This window comes from Oryx dammah, unplaced genomic scaffold, assembly GCF_014754425.2.
Source record: "Oryx dammah isolate SB20612 unplaced genomic scaffold, SCBI_Odam_1.1 HiC_scaffold_27, whole genome shotgun sequence".
Lineage (NCBI taxonomy): Eukaryota > Metazoa > Chordata > Mammalia > Artiodactyla > Bovidae > Oryx > Oryx dammah.
In genome coordinates, this window is record NW_024070211.1 from 458,527 (window position 1) to 482,279 (window position 23,753).

Here is a 23,753-nt window from a genome sequence, read left to right on the forward strand (position 1 = left end):
CGGGCCACAGTGAGGATCCCACTAAGACCCCAGGCAGCCAAATAAGTAAATATACTTTTTAATGAAATAGGCTCTTTTTGAAGGATTTCTCAGTCTTTAATATACTAAATGTGCACGTTAAAGAGAGCCCGAGACTGTCGTGGTTGCTGCTGCTACTGCTGTAGAGGAAAAATCTGTTCCTCCCAGGGCTAAGGAACAAGGCGTGGGGGGCATCTGTGTGGGGCCCTGAAGTCTCCAGTGGCACTGGAGGGTATGCCAAATCTCCCCTTCCCTGCCCTGGGCATATCCTCTTCTACAGCTTTCCTTAGTCTCTCCCCTTTTGCCTTTCCCATCCAACCTTCTGTTTGGCTGTACCACCATCCCCTACACAATCATTCTCTTTTGATCTGGGCAATCTCCTGCATTCCTAATCCCCCAGACTCCCCCCACCAACCCCTGCCAAGCCAGCCTCTGTGCCCATTTCCCACTTCTCTGTCTCTCTAACAACCACGCCCCCGCCCCCGCCCCACCAACTCCATCCTTCAAGCTCCTGCCTCTTCTCCAAGCTTCCCACCACCTCAGCCCTGTCTCTGGCCTTTGAATTCCTTTGCTGGAACATCAGTACCATTTCTATGGAAATGTCACGGAAACCTCTATTCACTGTTCACTTATTTCTAGGGGTAAATCCTACCCGCCCAGTGACACCTTAAGGATCTTGACGGTGCTTCTCCCACTTTAAATCCTGACAGACCGCCAGCACCCACAGAGGAACCTTCTGTTTGCTGGGCATGTTTGTCAACGATATTCTAACCACTCCGTCCTCAAGGTCAGCGGGCTTGGCCCTGTTGTAAACTGAGGTTCAGGGTGGCCCAGTCCTTTGTCCAATACTACACAGCAAATCTGCAGAGGAACTGGTTTCAAACCCAGGCCTGTATGACTTCTAAGACTGCTTATCTACCATATCATCTTGCCTCCAAAGAAGCTCAGTTCATTCCCTCACTCACCCGCACAGCCATCAATTGAGTGCCAGACGTACCCAGGCCTGGCACATCATCAGGCTTTGGGAGCACACTGGGGGTCCCGGTGACTCTCACCAGGGGCTCCGGGGACGTGCCCCTCACAGCAGTTGACCCAAATGCCCCTCTGTTCTTCTTCCCTCCCCACCACGTCTCCCCTCCAGTCCCACCAATCCCACAATGCAATCAAGACCCCTGCACCAGGGGACCCCACCACGGGAGCAGCTCCAGTCTCCCCGAGGACCTAGACTCTCACCGGGCACAGAGGAGTCGGCACCGTGGCAAGCCCCTCTCTCTTCCCCTGGGGTCCCTCCCTTCTCTCCCCTTAGGCTCCCTAGGCTGTCCCCTTTCCTCTGAGCCCTCCTGCCCCAGACATAGATGACCCATCTGGGAGAAACCTGGCCCCCTCCACACCCCTCACACACACCCGCCATTGTCCACTGTCTCCACTCAGAAAGCACAGGCTCAGCCTCAGAATCCTCAGGCCCCAATATTCCACAGGCTGGGTTTCGAGGGGGCAGCGGCTCCAGAGGGAATCCAGCCCCATCTTTGTCCCTGTCTGGGGCTTACAACTTCCCTGAGAATCTGGACGAGAAGGGGAAGCCCCCACCCCCAGCAGGAGAGCACGGATCTGAGGATAGAATTGGGGGGTGCCCAGTACACTCTCCCACTTTCAGGGCACTTTCATGCTCGCTTTTATTGAGATGTAATTCACACATCACACCACTCAGCCACTTAAAGTGTACAATTCAATGGCTTTTAGTATATTCACAGAATTGGACAATCCTCACTCCAATTTTAGAACATTGTTCATCACCCCCAAAAGAAAGCCCACACCCCTTAGTCATCACCTCAGTCCCCCCAACCCACCCCCAGCCCTGGACAATCACTAATCTACTTTCTGTCTCTATAGGCTTGGCTATTCTGGACAATTCATTTAAACGGAATCATACTTCCATGGTGGCTCAGAAGGTAAAGAATCTGCCTGCAATGCAGGAGATCTGGGTTTGATCCCTGGGTGAGGGTCCCATGGAGAAGGGAATGGCAACCCACTCCAGTGTTCTTACCTGGAGGCTTCCATTGATAGAGAAGCCTGACAGGCTATAGTCTATGGGGTTGCAAGGAGTTGGACATGACTGAGCGACTCACATATATATAATATGTGATCCTGAGTGACTGGTTTCTTTGGCGTAGCAGATGTTTCCAGGGTTCATCTGATTTGTGGGTTGTATCAGCCCTTCATTCCCTTTTTTGGCCAATACTCTACATTTTTTTTGGCCGTGTCATGCAGCTTGCAGGGTCTTAGTTCCCCAACCAGGGATTGGACCTGGGCCACAGCAGTGAAAGCTGGGAATCCTAACCACTAGGCCACCAAGGAATTTCCCCTTTTATGTCTCCATTTATCAGTTGACAGACATTTGAGTTCTTTCCCCTTTTTAGCTATTATGAATAATGCTGCCATGAACATTTATGGACAATTTTTTGTGTGTGAAAATATTTTTTCACTTCTCTTGGGTGTGTCCCTAGGAAAGGAATTGCTGGGTCATGTGGTAACTCTATGTTTAGCCCCTGGAGTAATTGCCATGCTGTTTTCCAAAGTGGTCGCATCATCTTACATTCCCCAAAGTGTAAGATGTCTGAGGGCTCCAGTCTCCCACAGCTTCATCAACACTTACTGTGCATGTGATTTGTTCTGGCCACTCTAGTGGGTGCGGGTAAACAGCAGTATCTTATTGTGGTTTTGATTTGCATTCCCCTGATGGCTAATGATGTGGGTCACCTTTTCATATGTTTATTGGTTATTTGTGTATATTCTTTGGGAAAATGTCTATTCAGGTTCATTGTCCATTTATAAATTGAGTTATTTGTCTTTTTATTATTGAATGGTAAGAACTCTGTATATAATCTAGGTGCAAGTCCTTTGTCAGATACATAATTTGCAAAATTTTCCTCAAATTATGTGAATTGTGCTTTCAGTTTTGTTGTCCTTTGAAGAACAAGCATTCTTAATTCTGTTAAGTTTCATTTACCTACTTCTCTCTTTTGTTGCCTGTGCTCTTAGTGTCATATCTAAGAATCTGTTAGATTCTTTTTATTATAACATAAATCCAAGATCATAAAGATTTGTCTATGTTTTCCTCCAAGAGTTGTATGGTTTAGCTCACACATTTAGGTCTATGCACTGTTTTGAATTGATTCTCGTATATGGTGTGAGATGTGGGTCCAACCTCATTCTTTTGCATGTGCTATGTAGATAACTCATTCCCGCACTGTTTGTTGAAAATATTATTATCAAACTGTCTTGGCACCCTTTGGGAAATTCAAGTGGCTATAAATGTGAGGGTTTATTCTGATTTTTCCATTCTATTTCATTGCTCTGTGGTCTATCCTTATACCAGTACTATACTGTTCGACTCCTGTCCCGTCATATTGAGTATTGAAATTGGGAAGTGTGAGGTCACTAACTTTATTCCTATATAAAACTGTTTTGTTACCAAGTGCCCTTTTAAAGTAGGTTCCCCATGGCTCAGATGGTAAACAATCTGCCTGCAGTGCGGGAGACTCGGCTTTGATCTCTGGGTCAGGAAGATCCCCTTGAGAAGGGAACGACAACTGACTCCACTCTTCTTGCCTGGAGAATCCCCCAGACAGAGGAGTTTGGCAGGGTCTGTCAATGGGGTCGCAGAGTTGGACACGACTGAGCGACTAACACTCCCCATCTGAGAAACAGGGAAATTTCTCTTGGAAATGTTTATGATGGCAGAAAAACACAGCAGGTAAAGATAAGCGACCTATCATAGTTCTGGAAGCCACACAGGAACACTGCTCCCCTCAGGCCGCCACCTTGGCCCTGGACCTACCAGAAAGCCGCTGGATGAATCACAGCGAGGTTGCGCACTGCTGTCACCTCCTCCCATACGAGATGGGCTCTGCGTGAGCCTGCACTCTGCCTGTTGGGTTGAACTGAATTTGTTAAATAGCGGAGTTAACCTGGGAGTAGCCAGTAGGCCCTCTTATTCTTGGCAATAGATGTTTAGAAATGCCTTTCGGGCGTGTCTGGCCATGTGACTGGGGTTTGAGAATAAGGCAAAGGACAGTCTGACCTCCCACAGCCAGAGGGCAGTGTAGCTCCCCTGGGCTGGTCGCTGCTTCAGCGGCTCCACCGCACAATGAGGATAACAATCCTCGCCCCGCCTACCTCACAGGGATTATTGTGTCAAGGCAACCTCTTCCAGGGAGCCTTCCCTGACTGCCCCCAGGCTGGGTGAGGTCTCTTTTCTTAGCTCCCACACTCCTCTGTGAGTTTCTTCCATTGTAACACTTTTCACTCCACAATGCAAATGACTCCTTTTTTCTCTGTCTCCTCCTCTCTCTCAGCTCCATGAAGGTAGGAGCTGGCTAGGCCTCATCTCTGTGGCCCCAGCACCCAGCAACTGGCCTATAGTAGCTCAGTGCCCATCTCTGTTAGGCTGAACTGAAAGGCAGGTGCTCTGAACACGTTGTAAGACCTAGTTACACAGAGCGAGCATTCCCTATGAGATTGAGAGAGGAAGGTGTCCTACTTGGGGCAGCCACAAGGGGCCACTGTCGGCCGCCTTCACACTGCTTGGCTTCCAGAGATGAAGTGATGGAACTTGGTGCTTATGGTGGACGCTATCCCAAAGTGTAGCTCTTAAGAGCTAGTCCCAGGGGCTCTCCCAGGTGTAAGATTCTTCAGCACCTTATTCCTGGGACACCCTATTTTCCCCAGGTGTTGTTCAGCACATACTGATGCAAAGAGTCAGAGTGTGAGAAAGGAAACACAGTGGCTCATCCCCAAGTCAATCCTTGGCTTTGGGATGTAGCCAGTTGAATACCCATACACACACACACACACACAGAGTCATGTACTTTCATTCACTGAGAACTTAGTACGTAGCAGGCCCTGTGCTGCTGAATATGGGGGTCCAGAAAGGCAGGGACAGGGTCCTGTGTTCAAGAAGCTTGCAGTCTAGTGGGAGAGTGGACATGGAAACAGACGACAAGAATGTGAGGGATAAGACTGTCAGAGTGGAAGGTGCCCTCCCTCACCTCTCAGCATCTCTCCCCTCTCGCTTCTAAGGGAACTTCTGTCTTTGTCACTCCTGGACTTTGGGGAAATGAAATAGAACCAAGAGAAAGAAATCTCATTTCTCAATCTCTTTGTTGTACAGAAACAGGGTAAAGTTGAAATGAAATGCTAAATCAATTCACATGAAGAGAGGTTAACTTCATACCAACCAGGATGGCGAATAATATTGGCAAGGATGTGGACATTTGGAACTTTTGCTGGTAGAAATGTAAAATGCAGCTTCTGTGAAAAAGTTTAGAGCTCAAAAAGCTACACGTAGAATTACTGTACGGGCTAGCAAGTCCCACTTCTAGATATATGCCCAAAAGAACTGAAAACAAGGACTTGAACAGGTATTATTCACCAATAATTCAGGTGGCATTATTCACAATAGCCAAAAGGTGGAAACAACCCAAATGTCCATCAATAGATGAATGGATAAACAAAATGTGCTCTATCCAATGTTCACCTGAAGTAATAAGGTTACCAGAACTGCTCCAGCAAAAATGGGTTTGCATGAGATGAGCAGAAAATTGCAACTCAGGGTCTGCAACCGAGGCCAACCATGTGCGAGTTCCCCCAGGGCAAGGGGAGCAGAACTCTTTTATTGAGGGAAAAGGAAGCTGGGGAAAGGGGGGATACAGTAAACCGAGTCTGTGACTTTTCATTGGCTGAGTCCTTGCCAGGAAAGAAGAGTCTTGCTTCCTCCTTTTGAGCTAGCATTGCAGGGCCTGGGAGCTCCCCACCTTGGGCTCCTGACTCTTATTTAACCAAACATTTATTAATTTTTTATACCATGCAGTGAAATATCATTCAATCATTAAAATAAATGAAATTCTGATATAGGCTATGATATGAATGAACCTTGAAAATATGAAATGAGTGAAATAAACAAAAACAAATACTGTATGATTCCATTTATATGAGATACCTGGAAGAGACAAATTCATATACAGACAGTAGAACAAAGATTACCAGGGGCTGGGGGTAGCAGGGAACGGGGTGCTATTGCTTAATGAGTATAGGATTTTGGATGATGAGAATGTCTAGAAATAGACACTGGTGAATGTACTTAATTGCACTGAACTGAACACTTAAAATGGTTAAAATGGTAAAGTTTATGTTATGTATATTTTACCACCTTGTATATATTTTAAGAAGGCAGATCAATCCTGTAATAAAGAGTTTATACAGAGTGAGTAAAAGGAGAGAGATGAGAGGGAAGAAGGAGAGGGAGAAAGTTTAGATGCGTTCAGTGAATCGGAGGTTTGGGATCAGCTGTGGCACACAGAGGACCTGGCTCATCATAAGCACTGAAATGTTTCTATAATGAATAAGAGAATGGTAGGGCTTCCCTGGCGGAGAAGGCAATGGCACCCCACTCCAGTACTCTTGCCTGGGAAATCCCATGGACGGAGGAGCCTCCTAGGCTGCAGTCCATGAGGTCACTAAGAGTCAGACACGACTGAGCGACTTCACTTTCACTTTTCACTTTCATGCATTGGAGAAGGAAATGGCAACCCACTTCAGTGTTCTTGCCTGTAGAATCCCAGGGATGGGGGAGCCTGGTGGGCTTCCGTCTATGGGGTCGCACAGAGTCAGACACCACTGCCACGACTTAGCAGCAGCAGCAGCAGGGCTTCCCTGGAGGCTCAGTGGTAAAGAATCCACCTGCCAATGCAGGAGACATGGGTTCCGGGAAGATCCCTCATGCCTTGGGGCTTCTAAGCCCCCAGGCCACCACTACTGAGCCTGAGATGTAGAGCCCAAGCTTTGGAACCGGCTCCTTGTGCTCTGTAACAAGAGAAGCCACTGCAATGAGGAGGTACACATTGCCACTAGACAGCAGCCCCTGCTCACTGCGACTAGATAAAAGCCCGTGCAGCAATGGTGACTCAGAACAGTCAAAAATAAATTAATATTTTTAAAAAAGAAAGAGAGAGTGGTAGAAAAGGAGAAGGGATTTTGACAATTTGACTCAAGGTGGCACAGTGGTAAAGAATCTGCCTGCAGTGCAGGAGACTTGGGTGACTCGAGTTTGATCCCTGGGTCAGGAAGATCCCCTGGAGGAGGAAATGGCAACCCACTCCAGTATTCTTGCCTGGAAAATCCCATGGGCAGAGGAACCTGGCTACAGTCCATGGGGTCACAAAGAGTTGGACACAACTGAGTGTGCACGCAAACATTGTAACTCCCATAACATTCTGAGAAATCCAAGTTAAGACTGGGATACTTTAAAAAGTACTTATATTATTGAACTTGGTTCCTTTTAATACATCCTTTTGTTGAATCTAGACTACAGGGGCCCGGGCACACGGTGAGTTAGGATAAGGGTGGCACAGTAGGGAAATCTCATTTAGCTGGTGGGAAAGGTAAAGCTTTCTCTAGAAGGAAAAGGCTCGGTTGCATCTTAGAGTTGGCTGATGGCAGGACCTTCAGGAAGAGCAGAAGGAAGCAAAAGCTGGAAGAGAGAGAGGCATCAGAGAGAGCTGTCTAGGTAGCAACAGCTTTGAATCTCAGCCAACTGGACATCAGGTGTAAGTGTCGAGGCAACAGGGATGACCCATAACCAGACAATGGATTGCAGTGTGATGTGTATTAAAGTTTTCTCTGTGGCTCCTGAGATGCTGTGGAAGGGGAAGTACCCAGACAACCCTTGTTGTTCTCACTAAGTCATGTCTGACTCTTTGTGACCACATGGACTGCAGCACGCCAGTCTTCACTGTCCTTCACTATCTCCTGGAGTTTGCTCAGATTCAGGTCCATTGAATCAATGATGCTAACTAACCATCTCATCCTCTGCCACCTTCTCCCTTTGCCTTCTATCTTTCCCAGCATCAGGGTCTTTTTCCAATAAGTGGGCTCTTCACATCAGGTGGCCAAAGTACTGGAGCTTCAGACATCAGATAACCTGTATGCTAAAGCCACTTCAGTCATGTCCAGTTCTTTCTGACCCAATGGACTGTACTCCACCAGGCTCCTCTCTCCACGGGATTCTCCTAACAAGAATGGGTTGCCATTTCCTCCTCCAGGGGATCTTCCCCATATAGGGATAGAACCCATGTCTCTTATGTCTCCTGAATTGGCCGGCAGGTTCTTTACCACTAGTGACACCTGAGAAGCCCTTCAGACAACCCTCAGTCAGTCAGTCAGTTCAGTTGCTGAGTCGTGTCCAGCTCTTTGAGACCCCATGGACTGCAGCACACCAGGCTTCCTTGTCCGTTACAACTCCCAGAGCATGCTCAAACTCGTGTCCATTGAGTTGGTGATGCCATCCAACTATCTATCTCATCCTCTGTTGTCCCCTTCTCCTCCCACCTTCAATCTTTCCCAGAATCAGGGTCTTTTCTAATGAGTCAGTTCTTCGAATCAGGTGGCCAAAGTACTGGAGCTTCAGCTTCAGCATCAGTCCTTTCTATGAATATTCAGGATTGAGTTCCTTTAGGATTGATTGATTGATTTGATCTCCGTGCAGTCCAAGGGACCCTCAAACATCTTCTCCAACACCACAGTTCAAAAGCATCAATTCTTCCATGCTCAGCTTTATTTATGGTCCAGCTCTCACATCAATACATGACTACTGGAAAAAAACATAGCTTTGACTAGATGGACCTTTGTTGGCAAAGTAATGTCTCTGTTTTCTAATATGCTGTCTAGGTTTGTCATAGCTTTTCTTCCAAGGAGCAAGCATCTTTCAATTTCATGGCTGAGGTCACTACCTGCAGTGATTTTGGAGCCCAAGAAAATAAAGCTCTCTGTTTCCATTGTTTCCCCATCTATTTGCCATGAAATGATGGGACCGGATGCCATGACCTTTGTTTTCTAAACGTTGAGTTTTAAGTCAACTTTTTCACTCTCCTCTTTCACTTTCATCAAGAGGCTCTTTAGTTCCTCTTCACTTTCTGCCATAAGGGTGGTGTCATCTGCATATCTGAGGTTATTGATATTTCTCCTGGCAATCTTGATTCCAGCTTGTGCTTCATCCAGCCAGGCATTTCACATGAGGTACTCTGCATATAGGTCGAATAAGCAGGGTGACAATATACATACAGCCTTGACTATTCCTCTCCCGATTTGCAGTCAGTCCATTGTTCCATGTCCAGTTCTGTTACTTCTTGACCTGCATACAGATTTCTCAGGAGGCAGGTCAGGTGGTCTGGGATTCCCATCTCTTTAAGAATTTCCCACAGTTTGTTGGGTGGTCCCGGTTCCTTCCGCCACAGGTCGAAAAGCGAGGTCTCCAAAAAAGGGCGCGCGGCGACGAGCGGCTGACGCCCGCGATCTGCCGCTCTAGCCTGACGTGAGCCATAGAGTCGCGACTTCCGTCGGGCGGGGAAGGAGCCGGAAGTCCGGCGGGCTCCGGGCGTCGAGATGGAGGAAGCGGAGTACGAGTCGGTTCTCTGTGTGAAGCCAGATGTCCACGTCTACCGCATCCCGCCGCGGGCCACCAACCGTGGTTACAGGTGACCACCTGCCGCCAGGCTAGGCTAGCCGCGACCTAACCCCTCCCCGGCCATCCCCACACGCCCACTGTGGGAGAGGACGGCCCGGCCCGTTGACGGGCGAGGGGCGGGCGCAGGTAATGCTGCCGGTTCTCTCAGGGCGAGGCCGGAGCCGCGAGGGGTACCCAGACTTTCTCTTGTCTCAGTCCGACGAATGGGGTCCCGGCGGCGGGGAAGATTGAAAGCGCTATATAGCGTTTAGGGAACCTAAACGTGGTCGGGAGTGGTGTTGCCACAGACCTTGTTTTCAGCGCTAGCTGACGGCTTTGAAGGGATCCTTGGAAAGACTTGAGCCCTGTCACTGGCAGAAATCCCCGAGGGAAGGAAGGGGAGCCCAGAACCGGTCCAAAGGACCCGTCCTGGGAAGTTCTAAGCTGATGTTGAAAGCCCAGGGGCCCTTCCTTGCCCAGCTTTCTTGGCACGAACCTCGGCCCTGATCACCTCCTCTGGCTATTGAGAGGCATCCATCCGCACTTGTCTGGTGAAATGTTCACCTGAGACGAACAAATAGGCGTGTTTGTTAAAGTAGATTATGTGGAAGTGAACACAGGAAACTGTCCTGCCAGAGGAAAGTGGGGGTTGGGAGGATGCTTCCTTTCACCGTATGTCTCTGTACAGTTTGCATTTTGTCACCATTGCATTTTGTCTTCATTGTCAACGAGGAAAAATATTAAAAGAAGATAATGTCTCATATGGATAACCTAGTGTATGGCTGTTTTGTGCCACACGGGGTTGGGGGTGAGGGTGGAGGTGGGCAAGATCTTGAAAGCAATATTTGTCCAAGTTATTTGGAGATACAGGGTTGGCCTGCATCACAAGGATGACCGAGTGTCAACGTCTCTGGCCTCTTGTTACTTTTCAGTTGTGTTAACATGGTCTCGTAGCTGATTTTCTAGTGAACGAATACTTTATTGAACACCTAGTACATCCATGACATGGTTTAAAAATAATATGAAAGCAACAATAGAACAAAAACTCATTTGCTTTCTGCGGTCAAATGGGATGGGCCACCAAACCAGGGATGGTCATCTGCCTCCATCCCTTCAGTAGGCTGAGTCTGGTCCCCCAGAGATCAAGGTTACCAAGCATTAAGGCTGACTAGGTTGGCAAAAAGGAAACTGCCAGCCCCTGCACTTCAGCCTCAGAGCTCTGCTTAACTTGAGTTAAAGGCCTCTTGTCCCAATAAGAGGAACTGAAACTTGTGAAGAGTCAGCTGACTTGTGAATCGAAAGTCTGCATTTATGTGGCCTTCAAAACAACCTGCGTCCACAGTTATGATGTCTCTCCAAGACCTGGCATACGCTTAGGGACTTCTAAGAAAAGCCTCTGGGAAACACCCAAGGTTTTTGCTTTTGGGGGGTTTACTGAGATGGAACTAAAATGTAAAGTTAATGCTTCAAAAGAGCTTAAAGAGGCCGTTGCGATAGGTCTTGTGATTTCCTGGGTTTATTTCTTCTCAGGCTGCCTTTGAGAATAGATTTCTTGAATACTCATTCACTTTTCCCACAGGTCCTGTTGCTCTCCTTTGCTCGTCTGCTCACGCTTGCTCCCCTTCTCCTTTTCCTTCAAGATGGTCTCAGTGGTCCCAAATGATTGCTCTGACGGCCACAGCCTAGCAGTGTCTTCAGCAAACCATGGGCCCTAGTAGTTGCTTTCTCTACAGAAAAAACCCTAGAATTCTACTTCAGAGAAGGTCTCTATAATCTGGAACTGGGGTTGGCCAGCTATGATCCACGTGTTTTTGTTTGGCTCATAAGCTAAGAATGGTTTCTACGTTTTTAAATGGTTGGGGAACATTTTAAAGAAGAATTTCTCAGAATCTGAAAATTATATGGAAATCAGATTGTCCGTAAAGTTTCCCTAAAATACAGCCCTGCTCAGTAGAAAATATGTAGTTAGAACGCCTGAAGCACCACCATGTGACGCAGTATGACTGCTCTCCCCCTGTAGCTGCAGAGTGAGGAGTGCAGACAGAGATCGTGTGATCCTTTTCCCGAGACGTCTGCCATCCCCCGGTCTCGAGCAAGCGGCCCATATGCCCTTCCCATCCCTGTCCCCACCCGACACCGGAGAAGGGGAGCGGGAGCGTCCGGCAGCAACACAACGGGTTTTGTCCCTTTAGGGCTGCGGAGTGGCAGCTGGACCAGCCGTCATGGAGTGGCCGGCTGCGGATCACTGCGAAAGGCCAGATGGCCTACATCAAGCTGGAGGACAGGACCTCAGGTAAAGGCCAGGGAGGCCTGCGTGGGGCTGAGGTACCGCGCCTCCCACTTTGTGAAGGGAGGGGCGGCCGGGGCCTGGCCAAGCCACTCAGACTCGGGGGATCTGTCCTGGAGATCAGAGCCCGGGTATACTTGTACAGTGACTCCATTCCCCAACCTTTAGTTTAAAAGCAAGTGTTTCCTGTCAAGCATGTGTTCTTTTGGGCATCCTTAAGGAAATACTAATTTGGGAGCCCAGAGAGAAAAGGCCTACAGGTTGGTCCCAAGTAGGAAGCCCTGGAGCTTGTCTGGAAGATAAGCCACACGTTGACTTCTGCTGTGAGCTTGGTTTCTTAATCAGGAATTCTGCTTATGGACTAAATGGTAACTTCCCAGACTGACCACACCCACTAACTGAAAGAACTGGAAATTGTCCTTCTCAGCTCTTTCTGTGGTGAGAGGACAAGCCAAGCTGGGCTGTGTTGGAGTCAGCTGACAGTTGTCACCCTTGGCAGAATCTCTGGCAGTCCTGTGCCACCAGCGCCTCTGGGTGAGCTGTGGAGGGCAACATGGCCTGGAGCAGTCCCAGGCCACCCCCTGGAGCTGGAATCAGACGCAGGGCTTCTCAGTCAGATGCTCCAGCATTCTGTAATGTCTTCTTTTTCTACCAGAGAGGTTTTCCTTTGTGGGGCAATAAAATGCAAAGATTCGTGAGCAAAACTGGCTGCCTCTTCTCAGATCTACACCACTTGTGTCTGAGCTGTGGGGCCTTAGACAAGCCACATGACCTTTGACACTTTGGCCTCCTTTTTGGTAAAGTGGGGATCACATTAGCTCCTGCTTCACGGGGTTGTTGGAATACAAAATGAGCACATAGATATCCAAATGCTTTGTGAACTGCAAGGTGACCCAGGGCGCCGATTTGCTTCAAGCATGACTGAGCATTGATGGCAGACGAGTTTGAAGGGACGGCTGCCTGGGCTGCCCAGAGAACGCTGGCTGCGAGATTAGCTGGGACGTCCCAGGTGGCGGCACAAGGGAATGGCAGCACCTGTTCTCCGGGACCCTGGGAACTACCTTTAAGGTACACACCTAGTGTACCAGCCACTGCTCAGAGCTGAGCCTCACCTGCAGGAGCTGCCCCAGGACACCCTTAGCTTGGGGTCCCGCCCACTGGGTCCTGTTTGTCCCTCACTTTCCAATCACTCTAGGCCAGGGTGTCTCAGCTTCGGCAGTAGTGACATTTGGGGCCAGCTGAGTTTTGTGGTCTAAGTCATATTTAAGATACTTAGCAACATCTCTGACTTAGACCTCCTAGATGCCAGTAGCACCCCCAAGTTGTGACAGTCACAAGTGTCACCAGACATTGTCACATGTCCCTTGGCAGAAGGGAGGTCCAGATGACCCGTGATGGAGAACCACTGCTCTAGGCCGAAGACATCCAGGTGAATCCCAGATCCCCAGGTACCAAACTAGAGAGGGCAGAGGAGTTAACAAGAAGCTACAAGCTTGGTCCACAGATTTGGCTTCAGTTCAGCTTTGCTCGCACAGTCACCTCTGAACCATAGGATTTAGTAGAAACTGGTCAATACCTGACTCATCAACAGAGATGGGCACACTCAAAAACAACACCAGTTGTAAATGCTCACAGAAGGTGTGCGTTGCACTACACCCTAGAGAGCCGTAGTTGATAAGGGGATGCATTTTACAAGAGCTGTTTTTTGTTGTATTTTTAGTTCTACCTGGTCATTGCTACCAATCCATCTCCCTCTAACTCCCTCCGTCATGCCACCCCATGGACTGTAGCTTGCAGGCTTTTCTGTCCATGGAATTTTCCAGGCAAGAAGACTGGAGTGGGTTGCCATTTCCTCCTCCAAGGAAGAGCTGTTTTTAAAAGCAGTCACTCTTTTGGCCTGCGATTAGATTAAATCAGCCTGCTTCAGGTCCTTCTGAGAGTGCAGAAACCTCCCCTCTTCACTGGGTTCACCTGTCCCTGCCTCAGGTACTAGACTGATGCGGAAGGTGTGATCTCCGTGAACCAGGGCCCTCAGGGTACATGCAGTGGGTGTGAATGGGTGAGACACAGAACGGTGACCAGCTCCAGCCCATCATTCTCCCGTCGAGATGGAAGCCCAGTGTTGCTAGAGCTTTTGATTTTAAGAGAAGCCGGAAATCTGGGTTATTTTACGTGTAATTTGATTTTGAAGTGTTCGGCAGTTAAATTGAAAATACTAAACTGAGAACTGAATCTGACCTGTAAGCCACCTCTGACTTAAGTCTTTCATGGGCTATATTCCTGTTACATTCCTTTAGCCAGAATGCGTTTGACTTGAATTCCAGAGTCAGGTTTGCCGATCTTCCTCGTAGGGCAAGGGCCCCAGTCATGGAATAGAAATAGGCTCTGAGGGACTCAAGGCTCATCCTCACTTCCGCTTTCAGGGGAGCTCTTTGCTCAGGCCCCAGTGGATCAGTTTCCCGGCACAGCTGTGGAGAGCGTGACAGATTCCAGCAGGTACTTCGTTATCCGCATCGAGGATGGAAACGGTAAGCTCGGGACTCGGGGCTCCCTCTTCCTTGAAGGGTTTTCTCTGCCTTTGGAAAGTAGGATTGATTGTGTGTTGTCCCCTAGGGCGACGGGCGTTTATTGGAATTGGCTTCGGGGACCGAGGTGACGCCTTTGACTTCAATGTTGCCCTGCAGGACCATTTCAAGTGAGTGGTTCCAGGAGACACACTCATGCCTCCTCACTCTTTCCTGGGACAGAATGATCTGCCAGGTTAGGATACCCAGGTGGTTGTGTGTGATCTGTCTGTTGGCAGAGCCTCAGGGGAACTCACTTCTCCTTTAAGACAGGTCCCCTCTGCACTCTGCAACTCCTCATCTCTACCTTGAGGTCTCCTTTTCCTGAGGCCCATCTCTGACCCCCAGTCAGCTGCCCCAGCCTTTGAGGCATCACATCTCTGCCCCCGTCAGTCCCTTGAGCAGCCGGAGTCTTTTCCCGGTTCCCTTGGCCTTTCCAGACCTGTTCCTCCATGCTGTGATAAGCAGTGCTCGGATTCCCAGGCCACTCAGCACACAGCCTGCTGGTCCTTTTGAAGCTAGAGGGGGAGGAAAGCCTGCTTCCCTGCCATCTGAGGCCTCCATCTCTGGCTGTGGGGAGTGTGCAGCTGCTCACGTGAGTGCTTCTAGCGCCTCTGCTCTGCGTGGCTGCTGGAGCGCTGCTCTCTGGAGGGTGGGGGACCTTTTTGTTGCTTTCTACTCGGCTGGGCGTCTGTCCTCTCACCATCTACTTTTTAAGCCCCTGGACGGTGTTTTAGTCTTCACGCCACATGCTGAGGAGGAAAGGACCAGGTTCTCAGATTTCCTGAAGACCAGTGTTAGGACCCTCTATATAAATGACCTTGTGAAATTTTCATAGTCTTTAAGGCATAGGGAATTGTCATCCCATTTTGCTGATGAGGAAACTGACGGACATGCAGCTGCTCACGCGTCAAAGCCAGGACTTGAGCTCAGGCCTGATTCTCAAGCGGCTCTCAGCTCCTCCCGCAAGGCTGTGGTCAGAGCCTCACCCTGGACTGAGGGCAGGTGGGACTGAAGCAAGGGCGTGGACGCAGGGCAGCTCGCCCCTTCCTCGCCGCCTCCTTCCTCTTCTCTCCTCAGGTGGGTGAAACAGCAGTGTGAATTTGCAAAACAAGCCCAGAACCCCGATCAGGGTCCCAAATTGGACCTGAGTTTCAAGGAGGGCCAGACCATCAAGCTCAACATTGCGGTGAGTGCTGCCCCTGCTTGGCGGCCTTGGCCTCCACACCAAGCCCAGCCCAGAGCCGCCGCTCTTCTCACAGTCCAGCACGTGTGTATGAGCAGCAGCCCAACGCCAGGTACTGCGCTGGGGGCGAGCAAGAGGGTTCTGCTATCACAGAGCTCAGAGTGGAGCTGAGATGAGGGAATCAAGATGTGATTATGTGGCGGGAAGGTTCTGTGGCCTCGGGATGTCTTCAGTGTCGTGAACTCCCTAGGGTGGAGAGTCCTGCAGCCTAGAGTTAGGGGGAACCAGAGACGCCTTCCTGGAAGAAGCGACCTACGAGCAAGGGAAGAGAGGTCAGAGGGCGGTTCAGAGGGCTTGGCGTGTGCAAAGCCTCTTGAGTTGAGAAACGTCAGTTACTTGCTGACATAGCTGATGTTTCTGTGTTGGCTGTTGGCAGGGGGGACCATGTACTCATCCGAGGTTGTGTTTTGGGGACGTCCCTGGTGGCCCTTTAGTTAAGACTCCATGTTCCCGATGTAGGGGACACGAGTCCAGTGCCCGGTCAGGGAACTGGATCCCACATGCTACAACTAAAAGATTCCTCGCACCACAGCTAAGACCTGGCACAGCCAAATTTAAAAAAAAAAAAAAAAAAAAAGATCGGCAGCACTCCGCTGGCAGGGAAGCGTCGGGTGGGCACTGGGGGTCACGGGCAGCTCTGCTGGCGGTGGTGTCCTGGCTCCCTTGTCATGGTCCTGACGGGCCCTACATCCCAGGAGAGGTTGAACTGGGCTGGACTGCAAGATGTGGCCTCTGCCTGGGTGTAGGGGTGGAGCTGAATGATTTGGGGGAACTGAGGACCTAGTGGATTTGTTTCTGAAGACAGTTTGTAGCCCTGAAATAACAGTCTTCCGCTTCACTCACTATCTCTTTCTCCTCTCTTCTGCTTCCTGCTGGTGATGATTTGGGACCCTTGAAGTTGGCCAACTGTCTCTTAAGAGAAAATCCAGGTCATGTCCAGTGGACTGGTTGGGATGTGAATCTCTGTCTTGCTGGGAGGAAACTAACATTTAATGAGCATCACCTGTGTGCCAGGTAGTGTTTTTAGGGCACTTCTCATGCAGATTAAACATTTCTCCCCTTTTACAGGAGAGGAAATGGAGGTTTAGAGAGCTGGAGGGTCTTGCGCAGGGTTGTCAAGCTAGAAATAATCAGCACAGCTGTACACATACCCAGGACTTGGAGGGCTTAGGCTACCCACCCCAGTATTCTCCGGCATCCCTGGTGGCTCAGCTGGTAAAGAATCCACCTGCAATGTGGGAGACGTGGATTCGATCCCTGGGTTGGGAAGATTCCCTGGAGAGGGGAAAGGCTACCCACTCCAGTATTCTGGCCTGGAGAATTCCAAAGGCGTTGAAGAGTCGGACACGGCTGAGTGACTTTCACTTCAGTTCACTTGACTCTGGTCTGTGATCTCAGCATTTGATTGCTCTCCTGGCAAGGTGGGAACCATGCCATCTTCATATTTGAGATGCTCTGGTTTCTGGTTCACCTCGGTGTTGACGTTTCTGTCCTTGTTTATTAAACGTTTTGTTGAGGTTTAATATACATACAGAGAAGTACACACATCGTAAATGCAGAACACAGTGGATTTTTAAAAAACAAACATGCAGGCTTCCCTGGTGGTCTAGGGGTTCAGAATCTGCCTGCCAGTGCAGGGGGTATGGGTCTATCACTGGTCCGGGAAGATCCCAGATTCTGTGGAGCAGCTGAGCCTGTGCACCCAACTGCTGAGCCTGTGCTGCAGAGCCCGTGCTCTGCAAGAGGAGAAGCTGTAGCACTGAGAGAAAGCCCACGCACAGCCGTGAGGACCCAGTGCAGCTGAAGATGAGGAAATAGATGTTGAAAACACAAGTTTGCTCCCACAAGCTAGCCCCCAGATGAAGGATGGCTCTCAGCACTCTGGAAGCCCCTCCCCTGCTCTCTTCCCAGGACAGAGTGAGCACTGTCCTGACGCTGCTTTAACGTTGTACTGATTGACTCACACCCTTCATTCTCCTTTGCGTGTGACTCCTTCCGTTTGCTCAGCCTGGCACATGTGAGGGCATCCATGTTGCTGAGTGCAGTCGGTTTATCCTCGCGGTGGCAGCAGGCTGCAGTATGGGAAGGACTCCAGTGGCCTGGTGGTGGGCATCGGGGTGGCCTCTGGTTTGGGGCTGTTACTGGAGCACTGCTGTCAGTGTGCAGATGGTGTCTTTGGTGCCCACGTGTACGTATTTCTGTTGGGTCCATGTAGGAGTGGAACGGCAGGGGCATCAGGTCATATGTTCAGCTTTAAAGATTCTCACAAACAGCTTTTCAGGGTGGAAGTGCTGCGTGGGTGGCTGCTGAGCATCCTGGTGATGCAGACTTTCGGGGCCCCGGGGTCACCTTGTGAAGTTTCTGATGGCAGTGGGGTCCGGCAGAGCTGACCGATGCCCATTCCTCCCCCCTCTTTAGAGCATGAAGAAGAAGGAAGGCGCAGCTGGGACGCCCCGCGCTCGGCCCACCAGCACAGGAGGACTGAGCCTGCTTCCCCCACCCCCAGGGGCAAAGACCGCTGCACTGGCCCCTCTCTCCGGGGAGCATTTGTCTGTGGGGGGCTCTGTCGTCCAGCCAGCAGTTTCCCCCAGCTCAGGTCAGTGTGCGAGGGTGATGGCCCCGCAGCTCGGGCTCCTCTTTCCCCTGGCAGCAGGCCCCGCAGCTTTCCCTCCTTCGCCCACATGGGTCACACTTAGTGCCCGTCGTGAGGAGCTGGAGGGTGGGGGCCACAAAGCTGGTCCTGCCCACACTGGGTAAGGGCTTCCTCTCTCCCCACCAGTTCTGCTTCAGGCTGTGAAACCATTAGCGCATGGGCTCCTGGCTCTCAGAGGCTGCTCACTGAGTGAGTGAGTGAGTGAGTGATGGCCACATGGCCTCTGGTCACAGGATGCTCAGTCTGTTCGTAGCAGAAGAGAGGGGTCCTGAGCACAGAGACCAAGTGCACAGGGACCAGACTCACTACCAGCCGCATGATCTGCGGAGCTGTCGTCATGGAAGAGGTGGCACTGAACCAGGCCTTGAGGGACAGAGATCCAGGCAGGGGTGCCAGCGTTCCAGACAGAAGAAGACCAGGAACAGGACTTAGACTTTTAAACATCGGTGTGTCAGGGAGATGGAGGCCACACGAGTGTTCCACGGCAGGTGGTGGGAAGTATACCTGGAGATTGAGCTTGAAGCGGGCTCCTCAGCGAGGCTGTTGGGCACCGGACGCCGTGAGGCAGCTCCCCCAGCGGCTGCGCTGGCGCTTGCTCCAGGCCGTGAGCAGCGCCTCTGGAGACCCGGGGTTCTGGACGTGAGTGCCTTGTGCCAGGCATGGAGGTGCTGGGAGGCCAACCTGGCCCCTCAGCGTCCCCAGCCCGCCTGCCCGGCGGGTGTGATGCTCTTCGTCTTCCTTGGGCTGGCTGACTGTTGCCAGACCCCTTTCTCTGACCAGGATATTGGCCTGGGGGAGGATCCCGACAAGAAGCCTGCTTTCTTTCCCTTTTAAGGGTCGGGCTTACCTAGAGGTCAGGCTTCAAACCTCAGCCCTGTGGGGAATCCCTCACTCCAAGAGAACGGCAGGAACGGCAGTCAGGGAGTGCGCCTGCCCAAGCCCTGGAGTCACTGTCAGTGAGGTCGCAGGACCGCTGGGCTTGGCATCCTGGGGACGGGGGCGGGAACCTGCATACTTCACACTGCTGGGGGCTCACTGAGGTCTGAGGGCCACAATCTCGGGCGTTCTGTCTTTGGCCGATGCACGTCCAGTGCCAACGTGGAGTCCCTGCGTCATGCCAGGTAGTGTTTGAGGGCACTGCAGGCGCAGCCCCAGGCCTCTGCTCCCAGGGCTGCGTGCTGTGATGCACCGGACAGGCAGCTGCAGGTCGTGACTAGCCAGCATTCATGAGCACTTGCCAAATGCTCCCAGGCCAGACTGAGTGAGGTCACAGTCCAGCTACCGCTGTGTGACGTTCAGAAGGTTGCCTGCTCCTTTGCGCCTCAGGTTTCTATCTGTAGGAAAGGAGTAGTGATGATGCCTGCAGCACCGCTTTCTTGTGAGGATCAAGTGCGCCGGCCCACACAGCGCGCGCAGAGCGGCACCTGGAGCAGTGTCCGCGCTCCCTGCGCGGCGGCTCTCGCCTGAGTGGCCCTGCACCATTGCCGTCGGCATCACTGTTGGCTGGGCCTGTTGGAAGCCCTCCACTTGTTTAACATATTTGATCCTTAGACCGGTCAGTCTTAGAAGAGTATTCATCACTGCTGTCTCCATTTTAGAGATACGGAGATTGAGGCTGAAGTAACCTGCATAAAGTCAAACAGACTGGCCTGTCTTCCCCCAGGGGCTGTGATGAGGTTCAGACGAGATAATGTCTATTAAATACTTATGTGCTTATTCGCTGAGTTGTGTCCGACTCTGTGACCCCATGGACTGTAGCCCACCAGGCTCCTCTGTCTATGGGATTCTCCAGGCAAGAATACTGGAGTGGGTTGCCAGGCCCTCCTTCAGGGGATCTTTCCCACCCAGGGTAGAGCCCAGGTCTCCCACATTGCAGGCGGATTTTACCTGCAGATTCTTGACCTCAGATTCTTTACCGTCTGAGCCACCGGGGAAGCCCAGGGTTTGTGTCTAACCCTGAGTGTCTAACTTGGTGAACTGCTAAACTGTGGAGGGCCCTAGCTTTATGTGGTTTTCTGGCCCATTAGACATTAGGACATAGCTGGTGGGAAGGCAGGTGGCTGGCACAGGGCCTTAGGAAGGGGTGCTGGCACCACTGGGGGAGGGGCTGGAAAAGCAGGCCCTGCCGCCCCATTGTGCCCTCCACCCGGTGACAACACCCACACAGACGCCCACTTGGTACTTCTGGAAGACTCCCCAGCCCCATAACAGTTTGGCTCCTAGGACTTGGCACATGTCTGGCACATAACTTTCTCAGCTAGTTGAGCCAGACACTGGCCTGAGGACTTTATATAAAAGACAGTGTTGCAGTTTTGATGAGCGTTCTTCACCCAAGAAGTCAGGAGGTAGTACATTTTAAACAGATTTCCAGCATAAATGGTTGGAGCGAGGTCTCCTTCAGATAGAGTGATGGCATGTGACCCGCCCCCGCTGGTACCCTTCCCTCCACCTGGTAGGTGGCCTTCTGTGCTGTCTCCAGGAGCCCTCGGGCTCGTCAGAAGATGGCAGAAATGTGAGTGGCTGTAGGTGTTTTGTTGCCAAAAAGCACATCTCTGCATGTCCTTCTCAGCACCTTGGAATCGTGAGTCTGATTTCCGGGTCCCTGAGGCAGCCAGAGGGGAGGTCTCTGACACCTCTATCTCCTTCTCTCTTCTTTCTTCCCATTGGACTTGGGGGCGTCTGTAGGAGGTGCCACTGTGTCCTGGCCACAGCCCAAGCCTGCCACCACTGCCACTGCCGACATCTGGGGAGACTTCGCCAAATCCACAGGGTGAGGAGGATCAGGTTTTCTGTGCTGGGACTGGGGCCAGGGCTGTTACTCTTCAAACCTGGGATCGCCCCAGCGCCTGCCTTCTGACGTCAGGAGCAAGAGCACCAGTTCAGACACTTGGAGGCCAGTGAGGGGACGGAGCCCCAGTGTGCCCACTCCAGGTGGCACGTTTCTCTCTGGGAAGGCTTTCTGCTGCCTTCCGCTGCTGAATGGCCTGGAGCCGCCCTCTGCAGCTCCTTGTGGTCTTTCAGCCACCTCACCAGGTACTCTGGCTTGTTACCAGTGCCTCTAATCTCCTCCTCCCCACTAGCTACCCCAGGACACTGGGCCACGAGTTCACCAGAGTTCTGGCATTGGCCCATCCTCATAGGACCTCTGCCTTTTCTGCCTCCTTAAAATTTCAAGCCTTTCCTAGGGGTCAGGGTGAAAAGATGCTAACCACACAGCATGGTTATGTGGATGGGCTGTAGGCTGGGAGTCAGCACACACTTTGTCTCAAGGACCGGGAAGCTGGAGTTTAAACTGCAGGCTAGCTGGTCTCTATCCCAGCTCCTCATCACCACTCTTGCAGCCCAGAACAGCCACAGTATGTGAGTGAGTGAGTGTACCTATGTACCAGTGAAACTTTATTTACATAAACAGGCAGAAAACTAGATTTGGTCTAGTCCTGGGTTGTAGTCTGCTGACCCCTGCTCTAGAACATTCAGGGACTGGCTTCTTGGATTTCTTTCTGCCTAGAGAGAAGTTATATCTCTTGTTCTCTGTATTTCCAAACATTTGAAGTCTGCCCCCGTCCCTATCTTTCCAGGTCAACCTCCAGCCAGACTCAGCCAGGCGCAGGCTGGGTCCAGTTCTGACCTGGACGTGACTCTTCCTCATACGACTTCTGGAGAGGAGCCTCCTCGTCGGGGCTGAAGGAAGGAGAATACGGTGCTCCCTGGCCAGCCTCTGTTGGAAACATGAGTCTCCTCTCCTCCTCCTTGCCTGGCTCTCTCGACAGACTGGGCATGTTGGGCGGTACATTGGCCCCGTGTCACACTGTTGCCTGGGATTCGAATTTGCAACCAGAACTTGGAAGAGTTCCTGGATCCCTATCCCCGTCTGTCCTTTTGACATGAGAGAGACTGAGACTCTTCCATCATGATGACTCTTATTAAACACAAGCCCCCAAAGCAAAAGAAGGGCTTGAGTGTGCTGCCTGGGTTCAGACCAGCCCGTCTGGGGAGGCCATGGATGTCACGTGATCTCTGTCTGGAGGGGCCTTTCTGCACGTGCGCTGGCTGTAGCCATTCCAGTCAGGAGGAGGGATTCCTTCCTGATTTCTAAAAGGTCTTTAGGCTGCAGCCTGAACAGATGATCAGGAGGGAAACCAAGAGTATTAACCAGCTTTTTAAAATTCTCTTAATGTTTGCTTTGCTAACGTGCTGATCTGCACTCACAGTCTTTGTAAAAGCATGCTCTGGCAGCCTGCCCCCGCAGGAGCCTCCGAAAGCATTCCTCACCGTCAGCTGCAGGAGCTGCTCTGAGCTTCAGGAGCAGTGTTCATCTCAACCTCGTGGCCTGGTTTCCGTGTGTGCGAGGCCCAGCGGGCAGGGCAGGGCTGAGGTAGGCGCTGGCGGCAGCTAGGCCTACATCTGGGCCAGAGAGTGGCTGCGGTCCTCACGGAGGTGAGGGGTTTGGCCCTGCTGTCGCGGGCAGCTGTGTGGGCTCCCAGGCTCACTGCGTGGTTCCTGGCGGACTTGGGCTCTCTCCCGAGTGTTTCTTGAAGTGCCTTGTCTGCAGACAGCTCCTTCCTTCCTTCTCTCCTTCGGGGACTGTACGTGACAGACAGAAGGAGTTCTGAAGCAACTGGAAGTCTAGGCTTGCCTGTGTTCCTGGTTTATAGGAAATAATTTTATCTGAGCACACCTCTAAAGTCGCTTTCATTGACATCCATTACCTCTTTAATTGAAAGCGTTCTTTTTTGAAAGGTCTAGATGATGAACTGAAAAAAAAGTGTTGGCCTTTTGGTGGGACCAGATTTCTAAGATAAACTGAGCCCTTCTGCTCTGTCAGTGTGTGTCAGAGATGGGAATGTTTTTGGCGCCATGGCTGCTACCTCCTCCAGGATGCCTCTGCAGGACACACGCCGCCTTTTACCACTGGACCCACGTCCAGACTTAAGACTGGGGCCACAGCGACAGGTTGGCCAGAATGGGGGGATGTGGCCCTGTTGCCCTAAGGCAACCAGTAATGTCTCTGGTTACAGAGTCCAGCCTTTCTGCCCTTCTGGGACGTTCTGGGCTTCTTGCCCTCTAATGTGGGGGGCTAGCCCTGCCCCCTGCCAAGACCTCCGCATGGAAGCAGGTCCCTAAACAGTAAGGGTGTCCAGGCAGAGACCTAAAAGCAAGATAAAGGCCACGGCGTTTACATGCCTGTGGGCTTTGTAACAGAGATGTGCTTCCACCATTGCTTATAGGAACGGCCCCTCTGACTGGTAAGCAGCGTGAGGGATGACAGAGGAGGAGGAGTTAGTTGGATGGTGAATGTGAGTTTGAGTGAACTCCAGGAGACAGTGGGGGACAGGGAAGTCAGGTGTGCTGCCGTCCACGGGTCACAAAGAGGCCGACACAGCCGAGCAACGGGACAGCAGCAAAGGACAAAGAAAACTGGAATTGAGGATCCTCTTGCCCTTTAAGTAAGGAAAAGGAAATTGCATCAAGGGATTCTCAGGAGC

The 23,753-nt window shown here is 51.3% G+C and overlaps 1 protein-coding gene across 3 annotated transcripts; it reads left to right on the plus strand.

Moving 5' to 3' along the window:
* Positions 1-9,408: 9,408 nt before the first annotated feature.
* Positions 9,409-23,091, plus strand: NECAP2 (NECAP endocytosis associated 2). Of its 3 annotated transcripts, none has more exons than XM_040229392.1 (8): positions 9,409-9,548; positions 11,710-11,810; positions 14,228-14,332; positions 14,418-14,499; positions 15,449-15,557; positions 18,033-18,210; positions 20,953-21,037; positions 21,846-23,091. In XM_040229392.1, the coding sequence occupies exons 1-8, from the start codon at positions 9,457-9,459 to the stop codon at positions 21,892-21,894; spliced, it is 801 nt and encodes a 266-aa protein (XP_040085326.1). In that variant the 5' UTR covers positions 9,409-9,456; the 3' UTR covers positions 21,895-23,091. The 3 variants fall into 3 exon arrangements, 2 of the variants coding, with proteins under 2 accessions (XP_040085326.1, XP_040085327.1); XR_005719108.1 differs by having other exon boundaries at positions 9,414-9,548; positions 15,449-16,628; XM_040229393.1 differs by lacking the exon at positions 18,033-18,210 and adding an exon at positions 16,513-16,628 and having other exon boundaries at positions 9,414-9,548.
* The last annotated feature ends 662 nt before the right edge of the window (positions 23,092-23,753 follow it).